At 42.0% G+C, this 20,245-nt stretch overlaps 2 protein-coding genes across 2 annotated transcripts; both read right to left on the bottom strand.

Moving 5' to 3' along the window:
• Positions 1–886: 886 nt before the first annotated feature.
• Positions 887–6,960, bottom strand: LOC120018756 (fructose-bisphosphate aldolase C-like). Its single transcript, XM_038961962.1, has 9 exons — positions 6,913–6,960; positions 4,111–4,245; positions 3,632–3,843; positions 3,157–3,211; positions 2,858–3,018; positions 2,647–2,730; positions 2,376–2,550; positions 1,954–2,153; positions 887–1,731 (listed from the first exon to the last, which is right to left on the bottom strand). Exons 2-9 carry the CDS (start codon positions 4,220–4,222, stop codon positions 1,645–1,647), a joined length of 1,086 nt encoding a protein of 361 aa, XP_038817890.1. The 5' UTR covers positions 4,223–4,245; positions 6,913–6,960; the 3' UTR covers positions 887–1,644.
• Positions 6,961–9,747: 2,787 nt separating this feature from the next.
• Positions 9,748–13,544, bottom strand: LOC120018541 (ribosomal protein S6 kinase-related protein-like). Its single transcript, XM_038961761.1, has 10 exons — positions 13,326–13,544; positions 12,963–13,046; positions 12,382–12,451; positions 11,577–11,684; positions 11,428–11,468; positions 11,271–11,298; positions 10,656–10,745; positions 10,478–10,566; positions 10,218–10,328; positions 9,748–10,101 (listed from the first exon to the last, which is right to left on the bottom strand). Exons 1-10 carry the CDS (start codon positions 13,542–13,544, stop codon positions 9,805–9,807), a joined length of 1,137 nt encoding a protein of 378 aa, XP_038817689.1. The 3' UTR covers positions 9,748–9,804.
• Positions 13,545–20,245: the final 6,701 nt, after the last annotated feature.

Genomic DNA, 20,245 nt, shown 5'->3' with positions numbered 1-20,245 from the left:
TAACACAATAAACAAGTCAATAACACAGTAGGAAAAAGAAAGTTTATATACAGTATTCTAGCTCTTAAAGGGGCAGTAGCCTACATTGGGTGTACAATTTTCAATTACAGCATTATTTATTCTGCAGTTATTCTGTTGTACGTGTTAATAGTATATTCTGATTAAATTATTATGTCTGATATTTTAATGAAATGCAATCTATTAGCTTCCAAAATGTAAGTAGGTATATCTAGCTGTCCGATAACACATTCTGATTGAATGGCTTGTCCTGCACTTTGTAAAAACCCAGAGTGCATGTTGGAAAAAGATTTTGGTTCCTTTCTAAACATATCAATGTGAATGCAAAGAGGACTCAGTCCACAACATAGGTGAAGTGAACTGGCAAAATAGTTTAGTCCTCATTCAGAGGCAAGGGCAGTGTGAATACAAAAATTAAATAGTTCTTTAGCTTTTTTTTGTTCACCCTAAAGAGGACTGAGATGGGTTATTTTTAAAGAGGACTATGTGAAAACACCCTAATATATCATCGTCAACTACTCTTAAGCCAGTAGATGGTGCCATGGACCATGGTATGGGAAAGCAAATCAGATGACAAGCTACAAGTAGACTACTAGTTTATGGGTGAGGATAAATTAACTAAGAATTCTGTTAAAATCAAGAACTGTATAACATTCTCAGTTTGACTCTACTGTAGAAAATAATGTAAAAATCATGCAATGTGTAGGTAGGCCTACTCTTTGGTGCAGTTACAATTTGTTTTATTTGTGACTAGGCCTAGTCTCTCATGGACAGACTATGGAGCATGAGCATCTGACCAAATTATGGGATCTTTTAATTCTGGTTTAACCAAGATTAATTTATGAGAAATAAAACCAGAATTCCCAGATTGTTTCAACTCAACACAATTTATTGTTATTACTTTTGCACTACAGTATTTGATAATCAGTTGCATAGAGAACAATACTTAGCTAAGTCACAAAAATAACATTTTTCCACCAACACTATTTACTGTTAAGTCCAGCTGTCCATTAGTTCATCCAAAACCACGTCTTTGGAACTTTCTGCCTCTATGCTAGAACACACACACAATTTCTACAAAATAGAATCTTCACACAGCTATTTTGTGTAGACACACATATCCCATCATAAATCCAGAATTTAGAATGGCAATATGGTCTCTTCAAGAAAGCTAGAGTTCTCCATTCTCGTCACACACAATAGGCCTACACCACGCACCCTATCTAATGCTTAGTGCAGCAGTTTGGAAAGTGGCTTTACATGGCAGAAGTTGATTCTGGATCTCATCAAAATAAATAATGAATCAACCAAACATCAGTTAGGTTTCATTTTGCGAGATACTACCACAAGAACATGTTGTCATCTCAGAGGTTACAATAATATTGTTGAAAGTGTCTAATCAAAGGCCATCCGTCAATGACTAATTTCATTAGACCCTTACATCTAGTGTGTCCACCAATGTGCAATTTCTTTTAATAACAAGTGTGTACACTCAAGTAACTATATTATAACTCCTAGAATACAGATTGTAGACAGCACATGCCTGCGATTGGCCATTGCTATAGCAGTGACAGTGGACGATGCTATTGGTTAGCCAAAGCTATAATGTGAGGCATCACTGGCTCTTCAGTATGCATGATTGGCCACAAAGATCTGATCAGATTCACTGTCCCCGCCACCAGTGTACTTCCCCTGACAGGCCAAGCCATTCACCTGATAGTGAGAGAAAGGGGGTGGGGGTATGAGGGACAAACACTGTTAGGGGTGAAACTCACTTCATGTCAGCTGAATACATAGATCACTTCCTCAGATGACCGTTCCACTCGGAAAATGGTGAAATGCTAAAAAAAAAGAAATATGTTCCTCAACAACACTAAGTGCTAAAAGATGAAAGCCAGGTTGATCAAGAGGCTGAAAACAAAGTGATGTACATGCCTCTGCTCTCTTGATAAACTGCTCAGTGGCAGCACTCTCATTCTCTTTATGTCCACGCCAGGTTTTGAGTGCGGAGATCTGCAGGGCTCGGCCGTACGAGAAGCTGAGGGCCCAGGGCTTCACCAGGGAGCAGTTGTTGATGGCATTCAGGTGGACAGAGGCCTCCTCTTCACTCTGACCCCCAGAAAGGAACGTTACTCCTGCACACACAGAAAATAATTAGAAATTGCTGTGAGTGAACAGTTAATGGATTTCTATCAGCACCATAAGTGCTTTACAAACTGCCAATAAATGAATATATGTTCATAATGCCAAATCACTGGTATAGTGACTGAATCTGACACTGGTATTGTGTGTACTCTCTTTCTGAGCTTCATTGAGAGTGAGAGGCAATATAACTGGTCAATGGCCTATGACCTTACCCGTGACAGCAGGAGGGACGGTGCGGCGCAAGGCTGTAACCGTTGCCATGGCGACCTCCTCTGCGCTGTATTTGGTGGGGCAGCTGTGGCCAGGAGTGGCCATATTGGGCTTGAGCAGAGTGCCCTCCAGGTACACATGATGGTCAGACATGGCCTTGTACAATGCAGCTAGCACCTGCACAACACGGGGAACACATGGAACATGATAAACTGGCAATGTTAGAAATACATATTACACACTAATAGGTTAAGAGTTGGGGTACGGTCCCACCTTCTCTGTGACATACTGACAACGCCTCAGATCATGATCTCCATCAGACAAAATCTCTGGCTCCACAATAGGCACAATCCCATGCTGGGTGAAAGAAAAATGACATAATCCGCATGATTAGAAGGCGTTGCTGATGTTACCTCCTGCAATTATGATATTTCATCATACCTGATATTGTGCCTTTATTAAACTGCATTTGTGGAGTCCTTACCTGCTGGCAAATGCTTGAATACCGAGCCAGGACATTTGCATTCTCTTCAATGGACAGTTTAGAGGGGGTGGTCTCACTGATCTTGAACACACAGCGCCACTTAGCAAAGTTTGCCCCATCCTTCTTATACTGAACACAGCGTTCTGAGAGCCCATCCAGTCCTTTAGGATGAAAAATAAATTAACAAGGCTGGTAAGGATTGCGATTCACCAATGAGTGGCAGACTACATTTTGTAACTGTCAAATTCAGATAGTTATGATGATCAGATTGACTAGAACCCAAGAGGTCTTAGCCCTACCCTGAGTGGTAGATTCTCCATTGGTTCCTGCCAAGGGGACAACACCCTTGTCAACCTGAAGAAAGAGATAAAGCAGATCAAAAATAAGAATGACAACGGTCCTCCCTCCCCTTCACACTGATCTTCTCCATGTCTTAAAGCCAGCTTATTTTCATCCAGATGGTGTTGATATTAATAGCAGCCATTCTACCCATAGCACTGTCCCATCTACCCCATCAGGGGTAGAACTCCTGATCCGAGTGTATCTGTGCTACCTTTTGGCCTCCATAATGTTGAAACCTGTTCCCTTCCTGGAACTGTCTATTGAGGCATATCAAGTAGCCTTATGTTCTACATTCTCATTCCTTCCCTCGATAATGTTATATACAGTAGAAGTAGGGTCAAGAGGTATTCTTGCCCAAGCTAAAGACCAGAGACATAAAACATACTTCAGATATCACCATTGGCCCCTTCGACCGCTTTGCTCGTACAGTACCTTGATTCCCACAGTGATGCCCCTGTCCTTGATTATCTTGACAAAGGGCGTGCCATCATCAGCGTGCTGGTACAGCGTCTCATGGAAGAAGATGACTCCTCCGATGCAGCTGTTGATGCGGTCATCAGCCCTGAAGAGGATCTGGCGGTACTGCCGGCGGTTCTCCTCAGTGTTCTCAACCCCTATCTGGTTAAGGCGCTTTGCCATGCTGCCTGTTTCCAGGAACATTAGAAACAAACATGTTCACAGTCTGGTAAACCTACATTTATAAAAACGGAATAATCTATTGGATACCATCCTGTACCACTGCTTTGTAGAGGGTTCTGGCAAGCACCACTGGAAATTAACATTTGTCTGATTTCTTGAAAGTAGGTCCCACTGTTATTGTTAATACCATACATACATGTAGATTGTTACGTAATCATTTTCATTCCAACTGTTTTCCAGTGCAGAGAGAACATACAGAGCTCCCTACTAACCAACAGACTCATCAGCAGCCAGGATGCCCTTCCCTGGAGTGACGATACGAAGGGCAATCTCTTGGAGCTCCTGCTTCTGACCACTGGAGAGGGCTGGGAATTGGTGCGTCATCCTGAGAGGGTCGATCACACAACCTGCATAGGGATATCAGATTGTGCACATCTTTTCTGGTCTATATTGATCAATATTCACTCACCAAACAATACAATACAATACAATACATTTTCTCTGTTGGGGTCTCATAAACAACCAAAAATAGCTATTTAATAAGAAAAAGTCAAGGACTACACAGGCTGTATCACAACCGGCCGTGATTAGGAGTCCCATAGGGCGGTGCACAATTGGCCCAGCATCGTCCGGGTTTGGCTGATATTGTAAATAAGAATTTGTTTTTAACTGACTTGCCTAGTTAAATGAAGGTTAAATAAAAAATTTAAAATATAAGAATGGCTTGATGCCAATGATGACAACCAATGGAGAAATATGTCCAGCTTCTTTGTCCAAAATATATACCCCAACACATTTCCCTCATTGATTGTTGCTTGCTTGTTTTCAATCTCTTCAAGCATTTTCATTCCCCCAAAATGTATTCCTCTCAACTCCCTCTCTCTTTCCCACACTCTAAAGTACAGCTAAGAGGCACAGTCAGAGCTGAAATATAAAACTCTCAGCCAACAACTCAGTAATCCAGACAACCTTCGGCATGTTGTCACTGTTGAGGTGGGCGCTACTGACAAATATCCCAGGAGGCACAAGAAAGGTGAGGGAATTTTGTCAGTCCAAACCAGAGCTTTTTCAGAAATATTACCCTGGTTCTGTGTAGCTGTAGTAGCAATATCAAATTGGTAAGTGAAATAAAAAAATGATGATGTAGTAATACATACAGTTGAAGTCGGAAGTTTACATACATTTGGAGTCATTAAAACTAATTTTTCAACCACTCCACAAATTTCTTGTTAACAAACTATAGTTTTGGGAAGTCAGTTAGGACATCTACTTTGTGCATGACACAAGTAATTTTTCCAACAATTGTTTACAGACAGATTATTTCACTTATAATTGCCTGTATCACAATTCCAGTGGGTCAGAAGTTTACATACACTAAGTTGACTGTGCCTTTAAACAGCTTGGAAAATTCCAGAAAATGATGCCATGGCTTTAGAAGCTTCTGATAGGCTAATTGACATAATTTGAGTCAATTGGAAGTGTACCTGTGGATGTATTTCAAGGCCTACCTTCAAACTCAGTGCCTCCTTGGGAAAATCAAAAGAAATCAGCCAAGACCTCAGAAAATAAATTGTAGACCTCCACAAGTCTGGTTCATCCTGGGGAGCAATTTCCAAACACCTGAAGGTACCACGTTCATCTGTTTCGGCGAGGCCGCTCAGCAAGGAAGAAATCACTGCTCCAAAACCGCCATAAAAAAGCCAGACTACGGTTTGCAACTGCACATGGGGACAAAGATCATACTTTTTGTAGAAATGTCCTCTGGTCTGATGGAACAAAAATAGAACTGCTTGGCCATAATGACCATCGTTATGTTTGGAGGAAAAAGGGGGATGCTTGCAAGCCAAAGAACACCATCCCAACTGTGAAGCATGGGGGTGGCAGCATCATGTTGTGGGGGTGCTTTGCTGCAGAAGGGACTGGTGCACTTCACAAAATAGATGGCATCATGAGGGAGGAAAATTATGTGGCTATATTGAAGAAACATCTCAAGACATCAGTCAGGAAGTTAAAGCTTGGTCGCAAATGGGTCTTCCAGATGGACATTGACCAAAAGCATACTTCCAAAGTTGTGGCAAAATGGCTTAAGTACAACAAAGTCAAGGTATTGGAGTGGCCATCACAAAGCCCTGACCTCAATCCTATAGAAAATTTGTGGGCAGAACTGAAAAAGCGCTTGTGAGCAAGGAGGCCTACAAACCTGACTCAGTTACACCAGCTCTGTCAGGAGGAATGGGCCAAAATTCACCTAACTTATTGTGGGAAGCTTGTGGAAGGCTAACCGAAACGTTTGATCCAAGTTAAACAATTTAAAGGCAATGCTACCAAAAACGAATTGAGTGTATGTAAACTTCTGACCCACTGGGAATGTGAAATAAATAAAAGCTGAAATATATCGTTCTCTCTACTATTATTCTGACATTTCACATTCTTAAAATTAAGTAGTGATCCTAACTGATCTAAGACAGGACATTTTTACTCTGATTAAATGTCAGGAATTGTGCGAAACTGAGTTTAAATGTATTTGGCTAAGGTGTATGTGAACTTCCAACTTCAACTTTATCATTCACATAGAGGCTATATATTTCTACTGTATGAGTACTGTTTATTGAAAGCAGAAGGCCACTAATCACACTTCCCACTTGCTGATGCAGCAGCGCTGACTACAGTGATCTGTGGGGTCGCACAATGCACTTGTTGATTCATGCGTTCATATCACATCCCTTGATAGTGGGTATGGCAAATCACCATGTCAACACAGACGCTCAGCTTTTGCACTCCACTGTCTGCAATAACCGAGGAAAAATACGACAGTAGCCAGTAAAAATATTTATCTACCATGCATTGACTTATCATGTAACTCGAATCCACTCCTTTATATTGGTTTAGTAAATTTAAAAAATCTTTAGTTTTCCAAATAAAACATAAAAATCATTAATTTAATCGCATCATCAGCATATCTGGGTCCCACTCATTACATATAGTTGAACATTTCTAAATATCATATTATCTATCATGTTTACTAAAGCTTGCTGAAATGAAAAGTGAATGTCAAGAAAACTTGAGAACCTTACCTGACAGGATGCTAATTCAGAATTCAGTTGTTCACTGGAGAAGTGATGGCCACTGCGATGTCTGACAGACTGCTGCTCCCTTGTATCCCACTCAATACCTCTAGGGCGGGGCTTAACGATGGGGTGGGGCTTGTTGATGGATAATAAATAAATATGGACAAATGCATTCAACCAGAGGAGGCTGGTGGGAGGAGCTATAGGAGAACAGGCTCATTGTAATGGCTGGAATGGTATCAATGGAACGGGCTCAAACACGTTGTTTCCATATGTTTGATGTGTTTGGTACCATTCCATTGATTCCATTCCAGTCATTACAATGAGCTTGTCCTCCTATAGTTCCCTCCACCAGCCTCTGTATTCAACTAAAACTAATCCATCATTCCAAGTCATTACAATAATAACAATACACTTGTCTTGCGAGTACAAGTTGTCTTGTTCTGAGAAGTTGGCCCAATGGCAGTTCAATCAATAATTCAGTGGATGAAACATTGACCTAATTAATCATTCCAAATGACAGTTTTGTTTTTCTCTTAATTTTATATACATAGAAGTTAGATTTCATGAAGTCTGGCTACTTTAAACAGCACTATTGTGTACACCCAGGTTTATTACAGTATGTTGGCCCAATAACTTTTTCTGAAGCTATAATAACCCTTCAGCGAAACCTCATTTAAGGGTTAAACCACAACCCCTTTGCTCACTAATTTCTGCTAATTAGTTGAAATCATAGACTTATGTAATTGGGTTGAACTATGCCTTGGGCACATTTCTGAATCTCTTGGCAATTCGGACATCCCCTAAGACCCAGAGGAAAAGCTCAGTCTCAGAGCAATTCAAACACTCCTATACATTTCTGCATTATGCATTAGTAGTAAATCATGGGTATTAATAGGTTCAGAAATGGTGTTTCCAGTGTATATACATGACCGAATATAGAACTGTGACATAGATTCGAGAGAAATGGGGTCAGAATGTATTTATTTTCTGTGAACAAGATATAACAATCAATGTTTGAGTACTTTACATAGGTTGATACTCGAGATCAGGTTCATCACATGAAGATCAACAGTGATATGCTACATTGGCTTTATGGTGGCATATTCAGTTGTTACATTTTCACTCGATGTCGTTGGATAAAATGTGTAGATAATTCTACCAAGAATGACTTGTATTTGACAGTAAATACTTAATTCTCATCAAGTATTTGATCCTTTATTTGGGAAGTTTAATATCTCCCTCTGCCCCTTTTCTGTATAGAAATTAGAAAATATGTTTTCCACTTTTCTAGGACATCTCACTTGTTCTAGTTATTTTATGGGACTTCTTCATCCCCCTCTCTATAATTGAGTCAGTGTGCTAGAGGTGTCCACCAATGTAAAGATGTGGGTCACTGGACTAACGCCACAGACATACTATACCAGACCTATCTAAGACAAGGGCCTAAAGGGGAATTCAGTGTCAGACCGCAGAGAGAGAGAAAACCACTAGACCTTCCTATTCAGGAGACATTTTAGGAAGATGACTGGGTCTTGTGCTTAGATTATATTTAGCCATCTCCATTGGGGCAGTAGCTATTTTTTTCTGTTTGAACCTAATTAAAACATTTAATGATTATGCTTTATCTGTTCTTTAATTTTCTGTCCTATTAATGTTGCTCCCTTAAGGGTTTCTTGGTGTTTTACCAAATAGGTCACCATCACACTAAAGTCTGAGGAAAAAGTTGTCTTTATGTATCCAGTTGTAGTGCAATACAAATAATGTACAGTATGTGTTAACATAATATATTATATATGCCATTTAGCAGATGCGTTTATCCAAAAGGACTTGCAGTAGTGCATCATCCATACATTTTCATATGGGTGTCCAGGGCCCCACAGGACTCGAACCCATGACGGGACGTTGCAACCTCCATGCTCTACCAACTGAACCACACAGATTTCAGGTGAAAAAACATTTGAGATTCCAAATGAATAATACTCTGTAAGATGTATACTTTTCTGTTGGTTACAACACTTAAACTGAAAGCCACCTCTTGTATTGTACTGGCTCAAATGTGTGTATGTTCTCTGCTGTCATGACTGATGATCAGGTGCCTGAAGTGACTCAGGCTCTATCTGGAACAGCTAAAAACACCTAACCTAAAAAACCTGTGGAACTTATCAACTATTTTTAACACTTCAAGTGGCTCCAAATAGAGCCTATGCATAAAGGTACCTATTTCCTTTGATATTTCTCCTAGTATATCATGACAGGAGACAACTCCATCATGAGTTCATAGGGGCTTTCATTTTTCAGATGTTACTGTGGTTGGGTAAAACACAACAACAGTTAGTGAAATCTAATGAGAAATGGGTATAGAGCAGGACTTTGAACAGTCAAAGGCATTGTGATCACACACAACAGTCAATCAAATAATCAGATGGCCTAAGCAATCAAACCTAAAATTACACAGAATTAAATAAATACTTTGTTAAAAAAAATATATGTGAAAGGATTTTCAGGAAAATAGAGATCTTCTTATACAAATGTAATAACAAAGGTAAAAGGTCAAACATGCAGGTGGTTGATCCACATTTGGAAAGTGCCATTTGGCAGAGCCTTGAGGCTTTGAGTTGCAGTACTCAATGGGAAATAGAAATGTTCTAAACCTTTTTTGGTAAGTGGTGGTTTTCAGTCCATTAAAGCTCATCTATAATTATCACTCCATTAAATGGGTATACAAAGAGGTATACAGAGGAAAAGAGGGAGCCAAATAGGCCATGTAAATAAAGAAAACATACAGGAGCTTTTTCACAACCATGTATCCATGTGGTACAAAATGTATATATCAAATACATGTCCATACTTGTTTCCACTACAGTCAGTATTGAGTCACAGTAGCACATGCACATCTCATGTGCTAAAACCCTGAGCTGTAGCCAGGGTCTGGCTCAGGTCAATGTTGGCCAAAGTAGGTGACATGTCAGTGGAGCTGGTAGGGGAGTGGAGTATGTCAAAGTTCTGGAAGTAGTCCATAGACAGGCCTCGCATGGCTATGGCTGGACGATCAGGATGGTTCTTCAGTTCTAGAATTAGTTCAACGGGTCTCTTCTGTAGCAGTTGAGAGTCAAAGGAAGTGCCACGGAAAAACGTCTGCCTTTTGAAGCGCTCCAGGCTACGCAGGCGATGAGCTGGGTTCTTGCATAGGAGCTAGTCACAAATAGGATAGAGAAAGAAATAAGAGCATTGAGAATTTGTTTATATTCTGTTTAAAAGGTAAATGTGTTTCCTAATCTGAGACAATCCAACTACATATGACCTCTGACCTCTGTGAGCAGAAGGGTCAGTGCAGGGTTGAAGGTCTTGGGCATGGAGTATGGGCAATCTCTGACCTTTCTCAGCATGTTGGAGTGGTCTGGCTCTGGAGGCACAGGGAACTATGGAGGTGACAAGGACAGAATTAGCATCAACAACATCTCTAGATTTAGACAGGACTGAGCTCAAAAAAGAAGAAAAACAACCTTTCTAACAACTATTAAATCATCACATATTCAGTTAAGATGATGAACTGTGGTGGTGACTGCACCTTTCCGGCCACCAATGAGAACAACAGAACGCCGAGAGACCACCAATCAGCAGCATGGCTGTAGGGACCCCCACTCAGGACTTCAGGAGCTGTTCAGAGAGAGGACCATCACAGTGAGATTATAATATGTGCTTAATGTGTTGTAATCATTAACTTTTCCTGATCCCATGCATCTCACCCATGTATTGGATTGTCCCACAAATTGTAAATGCTCTTGAGCCCCGCTCAAGACGGCGAGAGAGTCCAAAGTCAGTTAAACGCAGATGACCTGCATCAAATAGATACAGTAGTATTTTACATACAGTACTTCACAAATCCAATTCTGGTTATTCTACCTGACTAATATGCAGTTTAAATTAGTTTCACTATAGAACTATATCTTCCATACAACAACAATCCTAAAGTGTCCACTTTATTATAAGGGCCTCTAGTGTTCTCTTATATTTTATAGTAGTAGAAAGTAAACTAAACCCTAAGTAAAATGTATGCATGTGTAAAAGACATCACACTACTTGCTTAGCGGGGACCACTTGCTCCCGATTTGGCCCATACCTGGCGCCAACTCAGGATCTCTGCCTCACAAACACGTGACCGTCCTCCCTAAAGCGTCTTAGCCAATCGCGCCACCTCAAATGATAGCTATTGAGGTGGTGCAAGCGGGACACTTAAGGCTGAGGAGTACGTTTCACACATCACTATGTGCTACACATGCATGACTAGGTCGCTTTGGATAAAAGTGTCTGCTAAATGGCATATATTATATATATAAGTATATTATTTTAGCCAGCATTACCTTGGTCAGACAGAAGGACATTCTCCATCTAAAAAATCCAGAATAATCAGATGATTATAATCTTTTCTGTTAAGTTATGAATATAAGTTATTTAGATTAAAAAATGCATAAGTTATGTATAAAGTATAATGTTCATTATCAAAAGAAACGTTCCTACCTTCACATCCCTATGCATGATCCCAAAGTTGTGAAGGAAACCTACCGATCGGACACACATTATAATCCAAGTAAAGGTGAAACTTAAACAAGGATTTCATACACATTTTGCAGAACTATATTGTGCATATACACTTGAGGGATACTCACCCAAAGCACAGCCTAGCTCTGCAGCGAACACCCGAGCCTCATCCTCCCCAAACTGGCCCTTCAGTAACCAGTAGGTATACAGGTCTCCAGTACTGCAGTATTCACACACTGTGGGAAGACAGACACAATCACATACAATGATCCATCTTAGTACATAACAAGGCTATGTACAGTACACTGATCCAGGGCTGGGACTAGATGACCCCTGCTAAAACACAAGCACTTGAAAAGGAAGGAGCAATGGAGGAGAGAATCAACAGGAATAAAACTAAATTGTCGGAAGTCACACAGTGGCTAGTTTTTTAAGGCTGGGGGAAGCGTGGGAAGGGAAAGGGGTTATGTTGGGTAAGGAGATGTGTGTCAGTCAGAGACAAAAATTAACTCAAACATGCCTTTATCCACTAATAAGGGTGTTATTAATAAATCAAAGGAAGGGGAAACCAGTTCAGAGGCCACAGGACTGTATGCTACACCCTGACATCTCAGCAGATGGCAGTATAATTATGTTGTCTCCCTCAGTTTGAGTCATGGGGCTCAAACTGAGGGAGACAACACTAAATAGCAGCAAGGCCAGTCAATGCCATAGTAGACGCTCCTGCTAGGGAGAGTGAGACAACCCACTGGTTGAATTACAGTTGTTTCCACGACATTTCAATGAAACTACGTTGAACCAATGTGGAATAGATGTTGAATTGACGTCTGTTCCCAGTGGGAAGCTCCTATGTGAGACACAGGGAGGGTAAATAGAGGAGAGGATAAAACAAAGGGGAAGGAGGGATCTAGTTATATCACATTAGTCACTCACTAATGAAGAGGTGACGCTGGGTCTGCCAGCAATCCTGCAGATTGTGGAGGAATGGGTGGCTGACCTGCCGCTGCAACGCAACAGGCAACACACAACAGCAGCAACAAGTGTGGATGTCAGCAAAGACACTCAGTAGAACAATGTGATTTAGGAGGGATCTGAATGCAACCAGATATCTTGAATGATGGTAAAGGTTGTTTTTCTTACAGCAAAAGCTCCATGGGACCATGCTTCTTGTTGCACAGGAGCTCATAGGGATAATTGGCATAGTCATTATTAGAGCTCAGTGAGTCATTGTTTCCAGCATGTTATCCCCTAAACTAAGTCAGGCCCTAAGCTAAAGCCTGCTCAGGATAGCAGCTTCACAGGTCATCCTGCAGTGTGACCTACCTGAATGATGACCTCCTCCTTTGACTGTTCCAGGACCCCATGCTTCAGTATCTCAGGATAAAACCTGTAGAGCAACACAATATAAGAACATTAAATACAGTGGACATAGAATAAACTAGATGTGTGTAGATGTCACATGAAATATAGTGCTGGTTAAATGTGATGTGGCAGGAGGCTGAGGAGAGATTCACCTTAACGGCATAAGTCTTCTCCTTCGACCTGTCCTTTACTTTCAAGATAGGACCAAAGGAGCCTTTGGCTATGAAGCCCAGGATCTGAATGTCATGGAGAGAAAGAGAGATTCAAATGTTGCAATATTATTAAATGTTAGTATCATCACAGGTAGGTTACACATATTTTTTTTCTATTTTTTTAAATATTTTTTTTTTACATCAGACAGACCATCACATAATTTATTCCCCCCATATAGAAGTAATACGTTTGTGATTTATCTGTTGTGTCCCTATCAATTTATGATTTCATTAGATCTGCTGAAAACATTGATAACATCTGTGGACCAAGTGCTCAATGCAAATTAAGTTAAGGAGGACTACCTGGAAATTGTCTTGCCCAGGGAATTTAGGGTGTGGGAACTCAGGCAGAAAGATTGAGATTAAGCCAGGGAGAGTCCACTCCATGACAGGCTTCTGAGGGCTGTCTCCTGGGAGGAGGAGGTCCTCAGGGATTGGGGCTCCACCGCCGAGCACCATGCACTGTGTGGCCAGACCAGGTGGGCCAATGTGGCGAATTCCGTCAGTAAAGGATATTCCCATATTGGAGAGAAGGCCATGCCAGGCTTGATAGCGTCGTCTCTCTTTGTTGTAACTTTAATGTGTTACAGAGTTAATGTTTAAGTTAATTCATTGAGCTGTATCTAAAGATATTTCTTTACAGTTATTTACGTATGTAATTGTATTGGTTAGTATTGAATTATGCTTTTGACTGCAAGTTCCAGAATGCCTTGCGACAGGAAGTAGAGAGTGAACGCGCTAGTTAAGTGCAATTAACAGGTGATTATTTTGGCTCCTTTGCGCTAGCATCTTACTTGCATTGCTCTGTAGAATCTAAAGTTGTTAAATGTAACGTGATCAAGTATTATTACTAAAAGAAGCTTTCATATCAAACCCGACGTCCCGAGTCATTACTTTGAAGATAGTTATTCTATATTTTGGTGCCGAAACCCGGGATATGAGCTGCGACGAAGAAGCAGCTGAAATGGCTGAGGAGGAACGTTGGCATGAAACCGAAAGAATGAGACGAAAGCGGGGTACCATTCGAGGTGCCACAACACGGATTTTGAATCAGATTGACGTGGAAATAACCCAGTCAAATCCGGATACCGATCACTTGAGTACATTGTTGGAATTGCTGTTAGCTAAGGAGAACAGTTTGTTTGAATTTGATCGTGGAATTGAACAGTTAACCCCATTGGACGGATTGGAGGCAGAGATTGCATGCACGGAGGATTACAAAGAGCGCGTTATCATGCTGAAGAGCCGTGCACAACGAGTGATACAGAAAAACCAGGATCTCAATCCACTAGCAGCACGGGTGAGTGACGCTAACTCAAACAGATCACAGAGACAATCAGAAAGGCTACCAAAGTTGATTATTGAGACATTCTATGGAGATGTCAGTATGTGGCAGGAGTTTGAGTCAGTATGAGACTGCTATTCACAACAATGATTCACTGTGTAATAAAGAGAAGTTTACCTATCTGAAAACATATCTCACTGGACCAGCTGCAAAGGCAGTAGCAGGACTGATGTTAAGACAGTAACTATGATGATGCAATCGCTCTACTCAAGAGCAGATTTGGAAGAAAAGATCTTGTGATTAGTGCTCATATGTCAAAGCTGCTGAATCTCACCCCTGTGAAGAAATCCTCTGATCTAAATGCATTGAGGCAGCTATATGATGAATGTGAAATTCAGATTAGGAGCCTGGAATCACTGGGTGTAGTGTCAGAAACCTATGGAAGCCTACTATGCCCAATCTTACTGCAGATGATTCCAGAGGACATAGCTCTTGACTATAGTCGTCAGAGGGGAGTAGATGATGAATGGAAAGTGTCTGAGATTGTCAGTTTCCTACAGAAGGAGGTTCAGAGCAGGGAGAGAGCGCTACAAATGACAAGATCATGCAACCAACAGAAAGAGAGCAAACCATGGAACAAGTCATGCTTCTCCAATGAAATGAAAACAAAAAGACCCAACATGCCCTCTGCTGCAGCACTGCATACAGCCAGCCAGAAGGAACAAAACTGCCTATTCTGTGACAGTGCAGACCACAAATCAGAAAACTGCCCTGACCACAATATTGCTGCACGCAAAGAGAAACTAAAGAAAATGGGAAGATGCTTTGTATGTTTAGGACAGAGACACATAGCAAAATTCTGTAAAGTCAAAGATGTGTCATGTGCAACATGTGGAAGCAGACATCACATTGCTGTGTGTGCTGGTAAGAGGAGTGAGGTGCAACCCCCTACTGTTTCTGCAGATGCTGTTGTTTCCTCAGTTATTCCCCATTCAGTGAAGATGAAACCAGATGGACAGAACACTGTGTTGCTACAAACGGCAAAGGCATGGGTAGAAGGCCCATCGGGCAGGAAGATAGCTCGTTGCTTACTAGATGGAGGCAGTCAGAGAAGCTTCATACATGAAAACCTTGTGAAGGGCTTGAAGCTACCAGTAATCAGACAAGAGGCACTCACTCTTCACACGTTTGGCTCCTCTGCCCCAGCAACATCCCAACGCAACACAGTGAAAGTCATCTTGGAGAATGTCTGGGACAAACAGCAGAGAATAGAGATAGAGGCAATTGAAACCCCACAAGTGTGCACAGCTGTGATGAAGGTTCCTGGTGAACAGATTCGACATGAGCTCAATAGAAAGGGACTGCAGCTCGCAGACTTTCCAGGAGATGACAATGATCCTGAACTCTCTGTCCTGATAGGAGCAGACTACTACTGGCAGATAGTATCAGGCAGAGTGGAGCGACTGACGGAGACGCTGGTTGCTTTAGAGAGCACCTTTGGATGGTCGGTGCAGGGACCCGTGTTCATGTCAAGTGTCGCCGAGGCAACTTGCATGTTCATCCCACTTGATGAAGACACACTAGTCTCCAAACAACTGCATGCATTCTGGGAGCTTGAGTCTCTGGGTATTATAAGCGAGAAAACACAGAACCCAGAGGAAACCGAGGCTCTACAGAGGTTCGAGGAAACAACCACCTTCAAAGATGGGCGATACCACGTGGAGTTGCCATGGAAACGAGAAATGCCAGAACTCAAAGACAACTATAGAATCGCCAAGAAACGGTTTGAAGGTCTGAAGAAAAGACTGAAGAAGGATGTGACGTTGTACAGCAGATACAATGAAGTGGTAGAGGACTACTTACAACAGGATATGGCAGAGGACGTGCCCAAGGACAACGCATCAAGTGCAGACAACGTAAAATACTACTTACCTCACCATGCAGTACTCCGAGAAGATAAGGTGACAACAAAACTGAGAGTGGTGTTTGATGCCTCGTCCCATGAAGATGGCTCCATCCCTCAATGACTGTCTACTCACAGGACCGAACCTGAATCCGAATCTGCTTAGCGTTCTGATAAAGTTCAGACTACATGAGATCGCATTCATGGCAGACATCAAGAAAGCTTTCCTGCAGATATCCCTAGCAGAGAGAGACAGAGACGCCGTGAGATTTCTATGGCTCACAGGCCCACCAAGGGGAGAAAATGAAGAGGAGCTGCGTGTGCTGAGGATGAAAAGAGTGGTATTTGGAGCTTCCCCAAGTCCATTTTTGCTGGCAGCTACAATCAGGAAGCACCTGAAACAATATGAAACAGAACAACCAGAAGTTGTAGAGATACTGAGAGAGTCACTCTATGTAGATGATTTCATTGCAAGTTCACGCAATGTTGAAGAGGCTTACCTTGTGACAACAATTGCAAAGCGAATGCTGTCGATTGCAGGCATGGACCTCTGCAAGTGGATGACCAATTCTCCTGAATTGAAAACAAAATGGGAGGAGAGTACGACAACTGACCACCCGTTGACGCTAGAAACACAAGGATTAGTGCTGAAGGTTTTAGGTTTAGTATGGAGACCGGAAACAGATGACTTTGTGTTTGATCTCAGGCCGCTACTGAGCATTCTAAAGCAAAAGGAAAACACAAAGAGAAGTGTTCTGCAGTCGTCTGCACGTATCTTCGACCCTCTTGGTTTCTTAACTCCCTTCACCATCAGGATCAAGTGCATGTTCCAGGAAATGTGGGAGAGGGGACTCAGCTGGGACGAAGAATTACCACCTGATCTGACACGAGAATGGCAACAGTGGTGTTCAGAACTACCCCAGTTACACCAGCTCACCATACCAAGGTGGTACAGAACAGACATGCGGCCACAGAATAGCCACACTCTGAAACTACACGTGTTCTGTGATGCAAGTGAAAGGGCTTACAGTGCAGTAGCTTACTTGCAAGGTGAGTCACAAGACAGGGAAACAACAAGTCTAGTCGCATCCAAGTCCAGGGTAGCCCCACTCAAGAAAATGACGCTGCCACGCCTGGAGCTCATGGGAGCTGTGATTGGAGCGAGACTCGCAAACAACTTGATGACCACACTGAAATTGGAAGAAAAACAGATCCAAATGTGGACAGACTCGATGATCGTGCTGCATTGGATTTGCAGCTCAGTTCAGAAATGGAAACAGTTTGTTGCGAACAGAGTGACGGAGATCCAGTCCTTGACCAATCCAGAGTCATGGTCACATATTGAAGGGAAAACTAATCCAGCTGACCTCCCTACAAGAGGACAAACTGTTCGAAACTTGACACAGAGCGAGCTATGGTGGAATGGACCCAGAATTCTGATATCACCCAATCAGTCCGAAGAGACTGATGATAACAAGGTTCCGGAAGAGGTGAATATAGAACTCAAGTCCAGCGGCCAGGTTACTGTACAACTCGCAGCAAACAGCACAGCAATCACTGAACCTGTGTTGGAGCTAGAAAGGTACAGCAAACTGAAAAGAGTGTTCAGAGTCACCGCCTGGATAAAGAGATTCATAGCCAATGCTCGTACAACCATAAAGATGCAAGGTGAACTGACTGCTGACGAACTGTTCGATGCAGAAAGGTACTGGATTAAGGTAACACAACAACAGAGTTTTGGACAGGAGATCAAACTACTGAAGGCAGGAAAAAGCCTAAACAATGACTGTAAAATCAGAGAACTGAAACCGTTCCTGGACGAACACGAACTACTCAGTGTAGGAGGAAGACTGCAACAGTCCAGCTTCACATTCAGAGAGCAGCACCCATGGGTTCTGCCCAACAAGTACAGATACTCAGAAATGCTGATACAGTACCACCATGAGAAGGTGATGCATTCTGGAGCAAGAGACACTCTAGTACAAATCAGAGAGCGATACTGGATCTTGCGTGCTAGGCAGCTAGTCAAGAGCACAGTGGCAAGATGTATAGTGTGCAAAAGATTCAAGGCAAGAGCCGGACAGCAGGTCACTGCGCCTTTACCAAAAGACAGAATAACTGAATCGCCACCATTTGAAGTCACAGGTGTGGATTTTGCAGGACCGCTCTATGTGAAAGAAAATGGGTCTGTGAAGAAGTCATACATTGCACTGTTCACTTGTGCGGTAACCAGAGCAGTGCATTTGGAACTGGTCTCAGATCAGTCCACAGAGAAATTCCTGTTAGCTCTAAAAAGATTCATCTCAAGGAGAGGATTATGCAAGGTAATCTACTCAGACAATGCAAAAACGTTCAAGAGAGCTGATCAGGACTTGAAAGAGCTGTGGAAGGTAATCGAAGAGCCCCAACTCTTGGCTTTTTTCTCAGAAAGGGGCATCACCTGGAGGTTCATCGCCGAGCGAGCAGCCTGGTGGGGCGGATTCTGGGAAAGACTTGTCAGGTCAGTGAAAACATGTCTGCGAAAGGTTCTTGGGAGAGCTTCACTCAACTTTGAAGAGATGTGCACAGTCCTGACAGAGGTTGAAGCAATTCTAAATTCTAGGCCTCTGACCTTCGTGCACAATGAAGTGGATGAACCACAACCCCTGACCCCAGCACACTTCCTGGTGGGTAAACGACTAATCTCTTTGCCTCCAAAGCCATTTCCAGCTGACACTCAGCACCCAACGCTAAACAAGGAGGACATGACACGCAGATGGAAGTACAGGCAGAGACTTGTGACCAGCTTCTGGAACAGTTGGCGAAGAGACTACTTGCTGGATCTAAAGTCAGCACACCGCTGTGATACACCACAGCCCACCCCACTGAAAGCGGGTGACGTTGTACTCATAGGAGAAGATAACACACCCAGACAAACCTGGAAACTAGGAAAGATTGAGGAACTGTTTCCAGGCCGAGATGGCCTAGTTAGATCATGTTCAGTTCGTACTGCTTCAGGGACTTTGTTGAGGAGACCTATTCAGTTGATATACTGCCTAGAGATCTAGATGAACACAGTTGTTCATCGGGGGGGGAGGATGTTGTAACTTTAATGTGTTACAGAGTTAATGTTTAAGTTAATTCATTGAGCTGTATCTAAAGATATTTCTTTACAGTTATTTACGTATGTAATTGTATTGGTTAGTATTGAATTACGCTTTTGACTGCAAGTTCCAGAATGCCTTGCGACAGGAAGTAGAGAGTGAACGCGCTAGTTAAGTGCAATTAACAGGTGATTATTTGGCCACTTTACGCTAGCATCTTACTGGCATTGCTCTGTAGAATCTAAAATTGTTAAATGTAACGTGATCAAGAATTATTACTAAAAGAAGCTTTCATATCAAACCCGACGTCCCGAGTCATTACTTTGAAGATAGTTATTCTATACTCTTGGCTTGGTGCCTGTCTCTACATTGAGGACAGCGGCTTTCTAATTAGTGATGGCTTTAATTATACGTTTTGCTGTGTGCAGCAAGTAACTACAATTAAATGTCAAACATCTCGAGGTTACTTACTGGCATATGCCACACTAGAATCATGCAGGAATAAATCAGCATTGGATAGAGGAGATACTGTATCATATGAAACCGAAAATGTGCCAACATGCCAAATAAACAAACGAATATTGAAGACATTCATGAATGATATTTTCATGTAGATGATCTCAGAGTCCAGTCTGTTTGAATTGCTTCTAGTACATTCTACTCCAGGCACAACAACAAGAGAAGTTCACAGCAGCCACAGTGAGCCACTCCCCCGTCCCTTTTAATAGAACTCCCCACAGACCAGTAGTCGCCTTGCATTAAAAACAGCTCACTCATAACATATTGGCCAGTTCCATGTGCCTCTGAAATTTCATTGTAAGACTTACTTTAAATTGTATTTAAAAACACATTTTCCTGTTTACGTACATTTCATTAATCTGTTAATAAAATACATATCCATACATTTAAAACTGTTCAAATATATAGGCGCTCATCACCTGTTTCTATTCGC

This window comes from Salvelinus namaycush, chromosome 23, assembly GCF_016432855.1.
Source record: "Salvelinus namaycush isolate Seneca chromosome 23, SaNama_1.0, whole genome shotgun sequence".
NCBI classification, from domain to species: Eukaryota; Metazoa; Chordata; class Actinopteri; order Salmoniformes; family Salmonidae; genus Salvelinus; species Salvelinus namaycush.
This window is presented reverse-complemented; position numbering and strand designations above follow the sequence as displayed.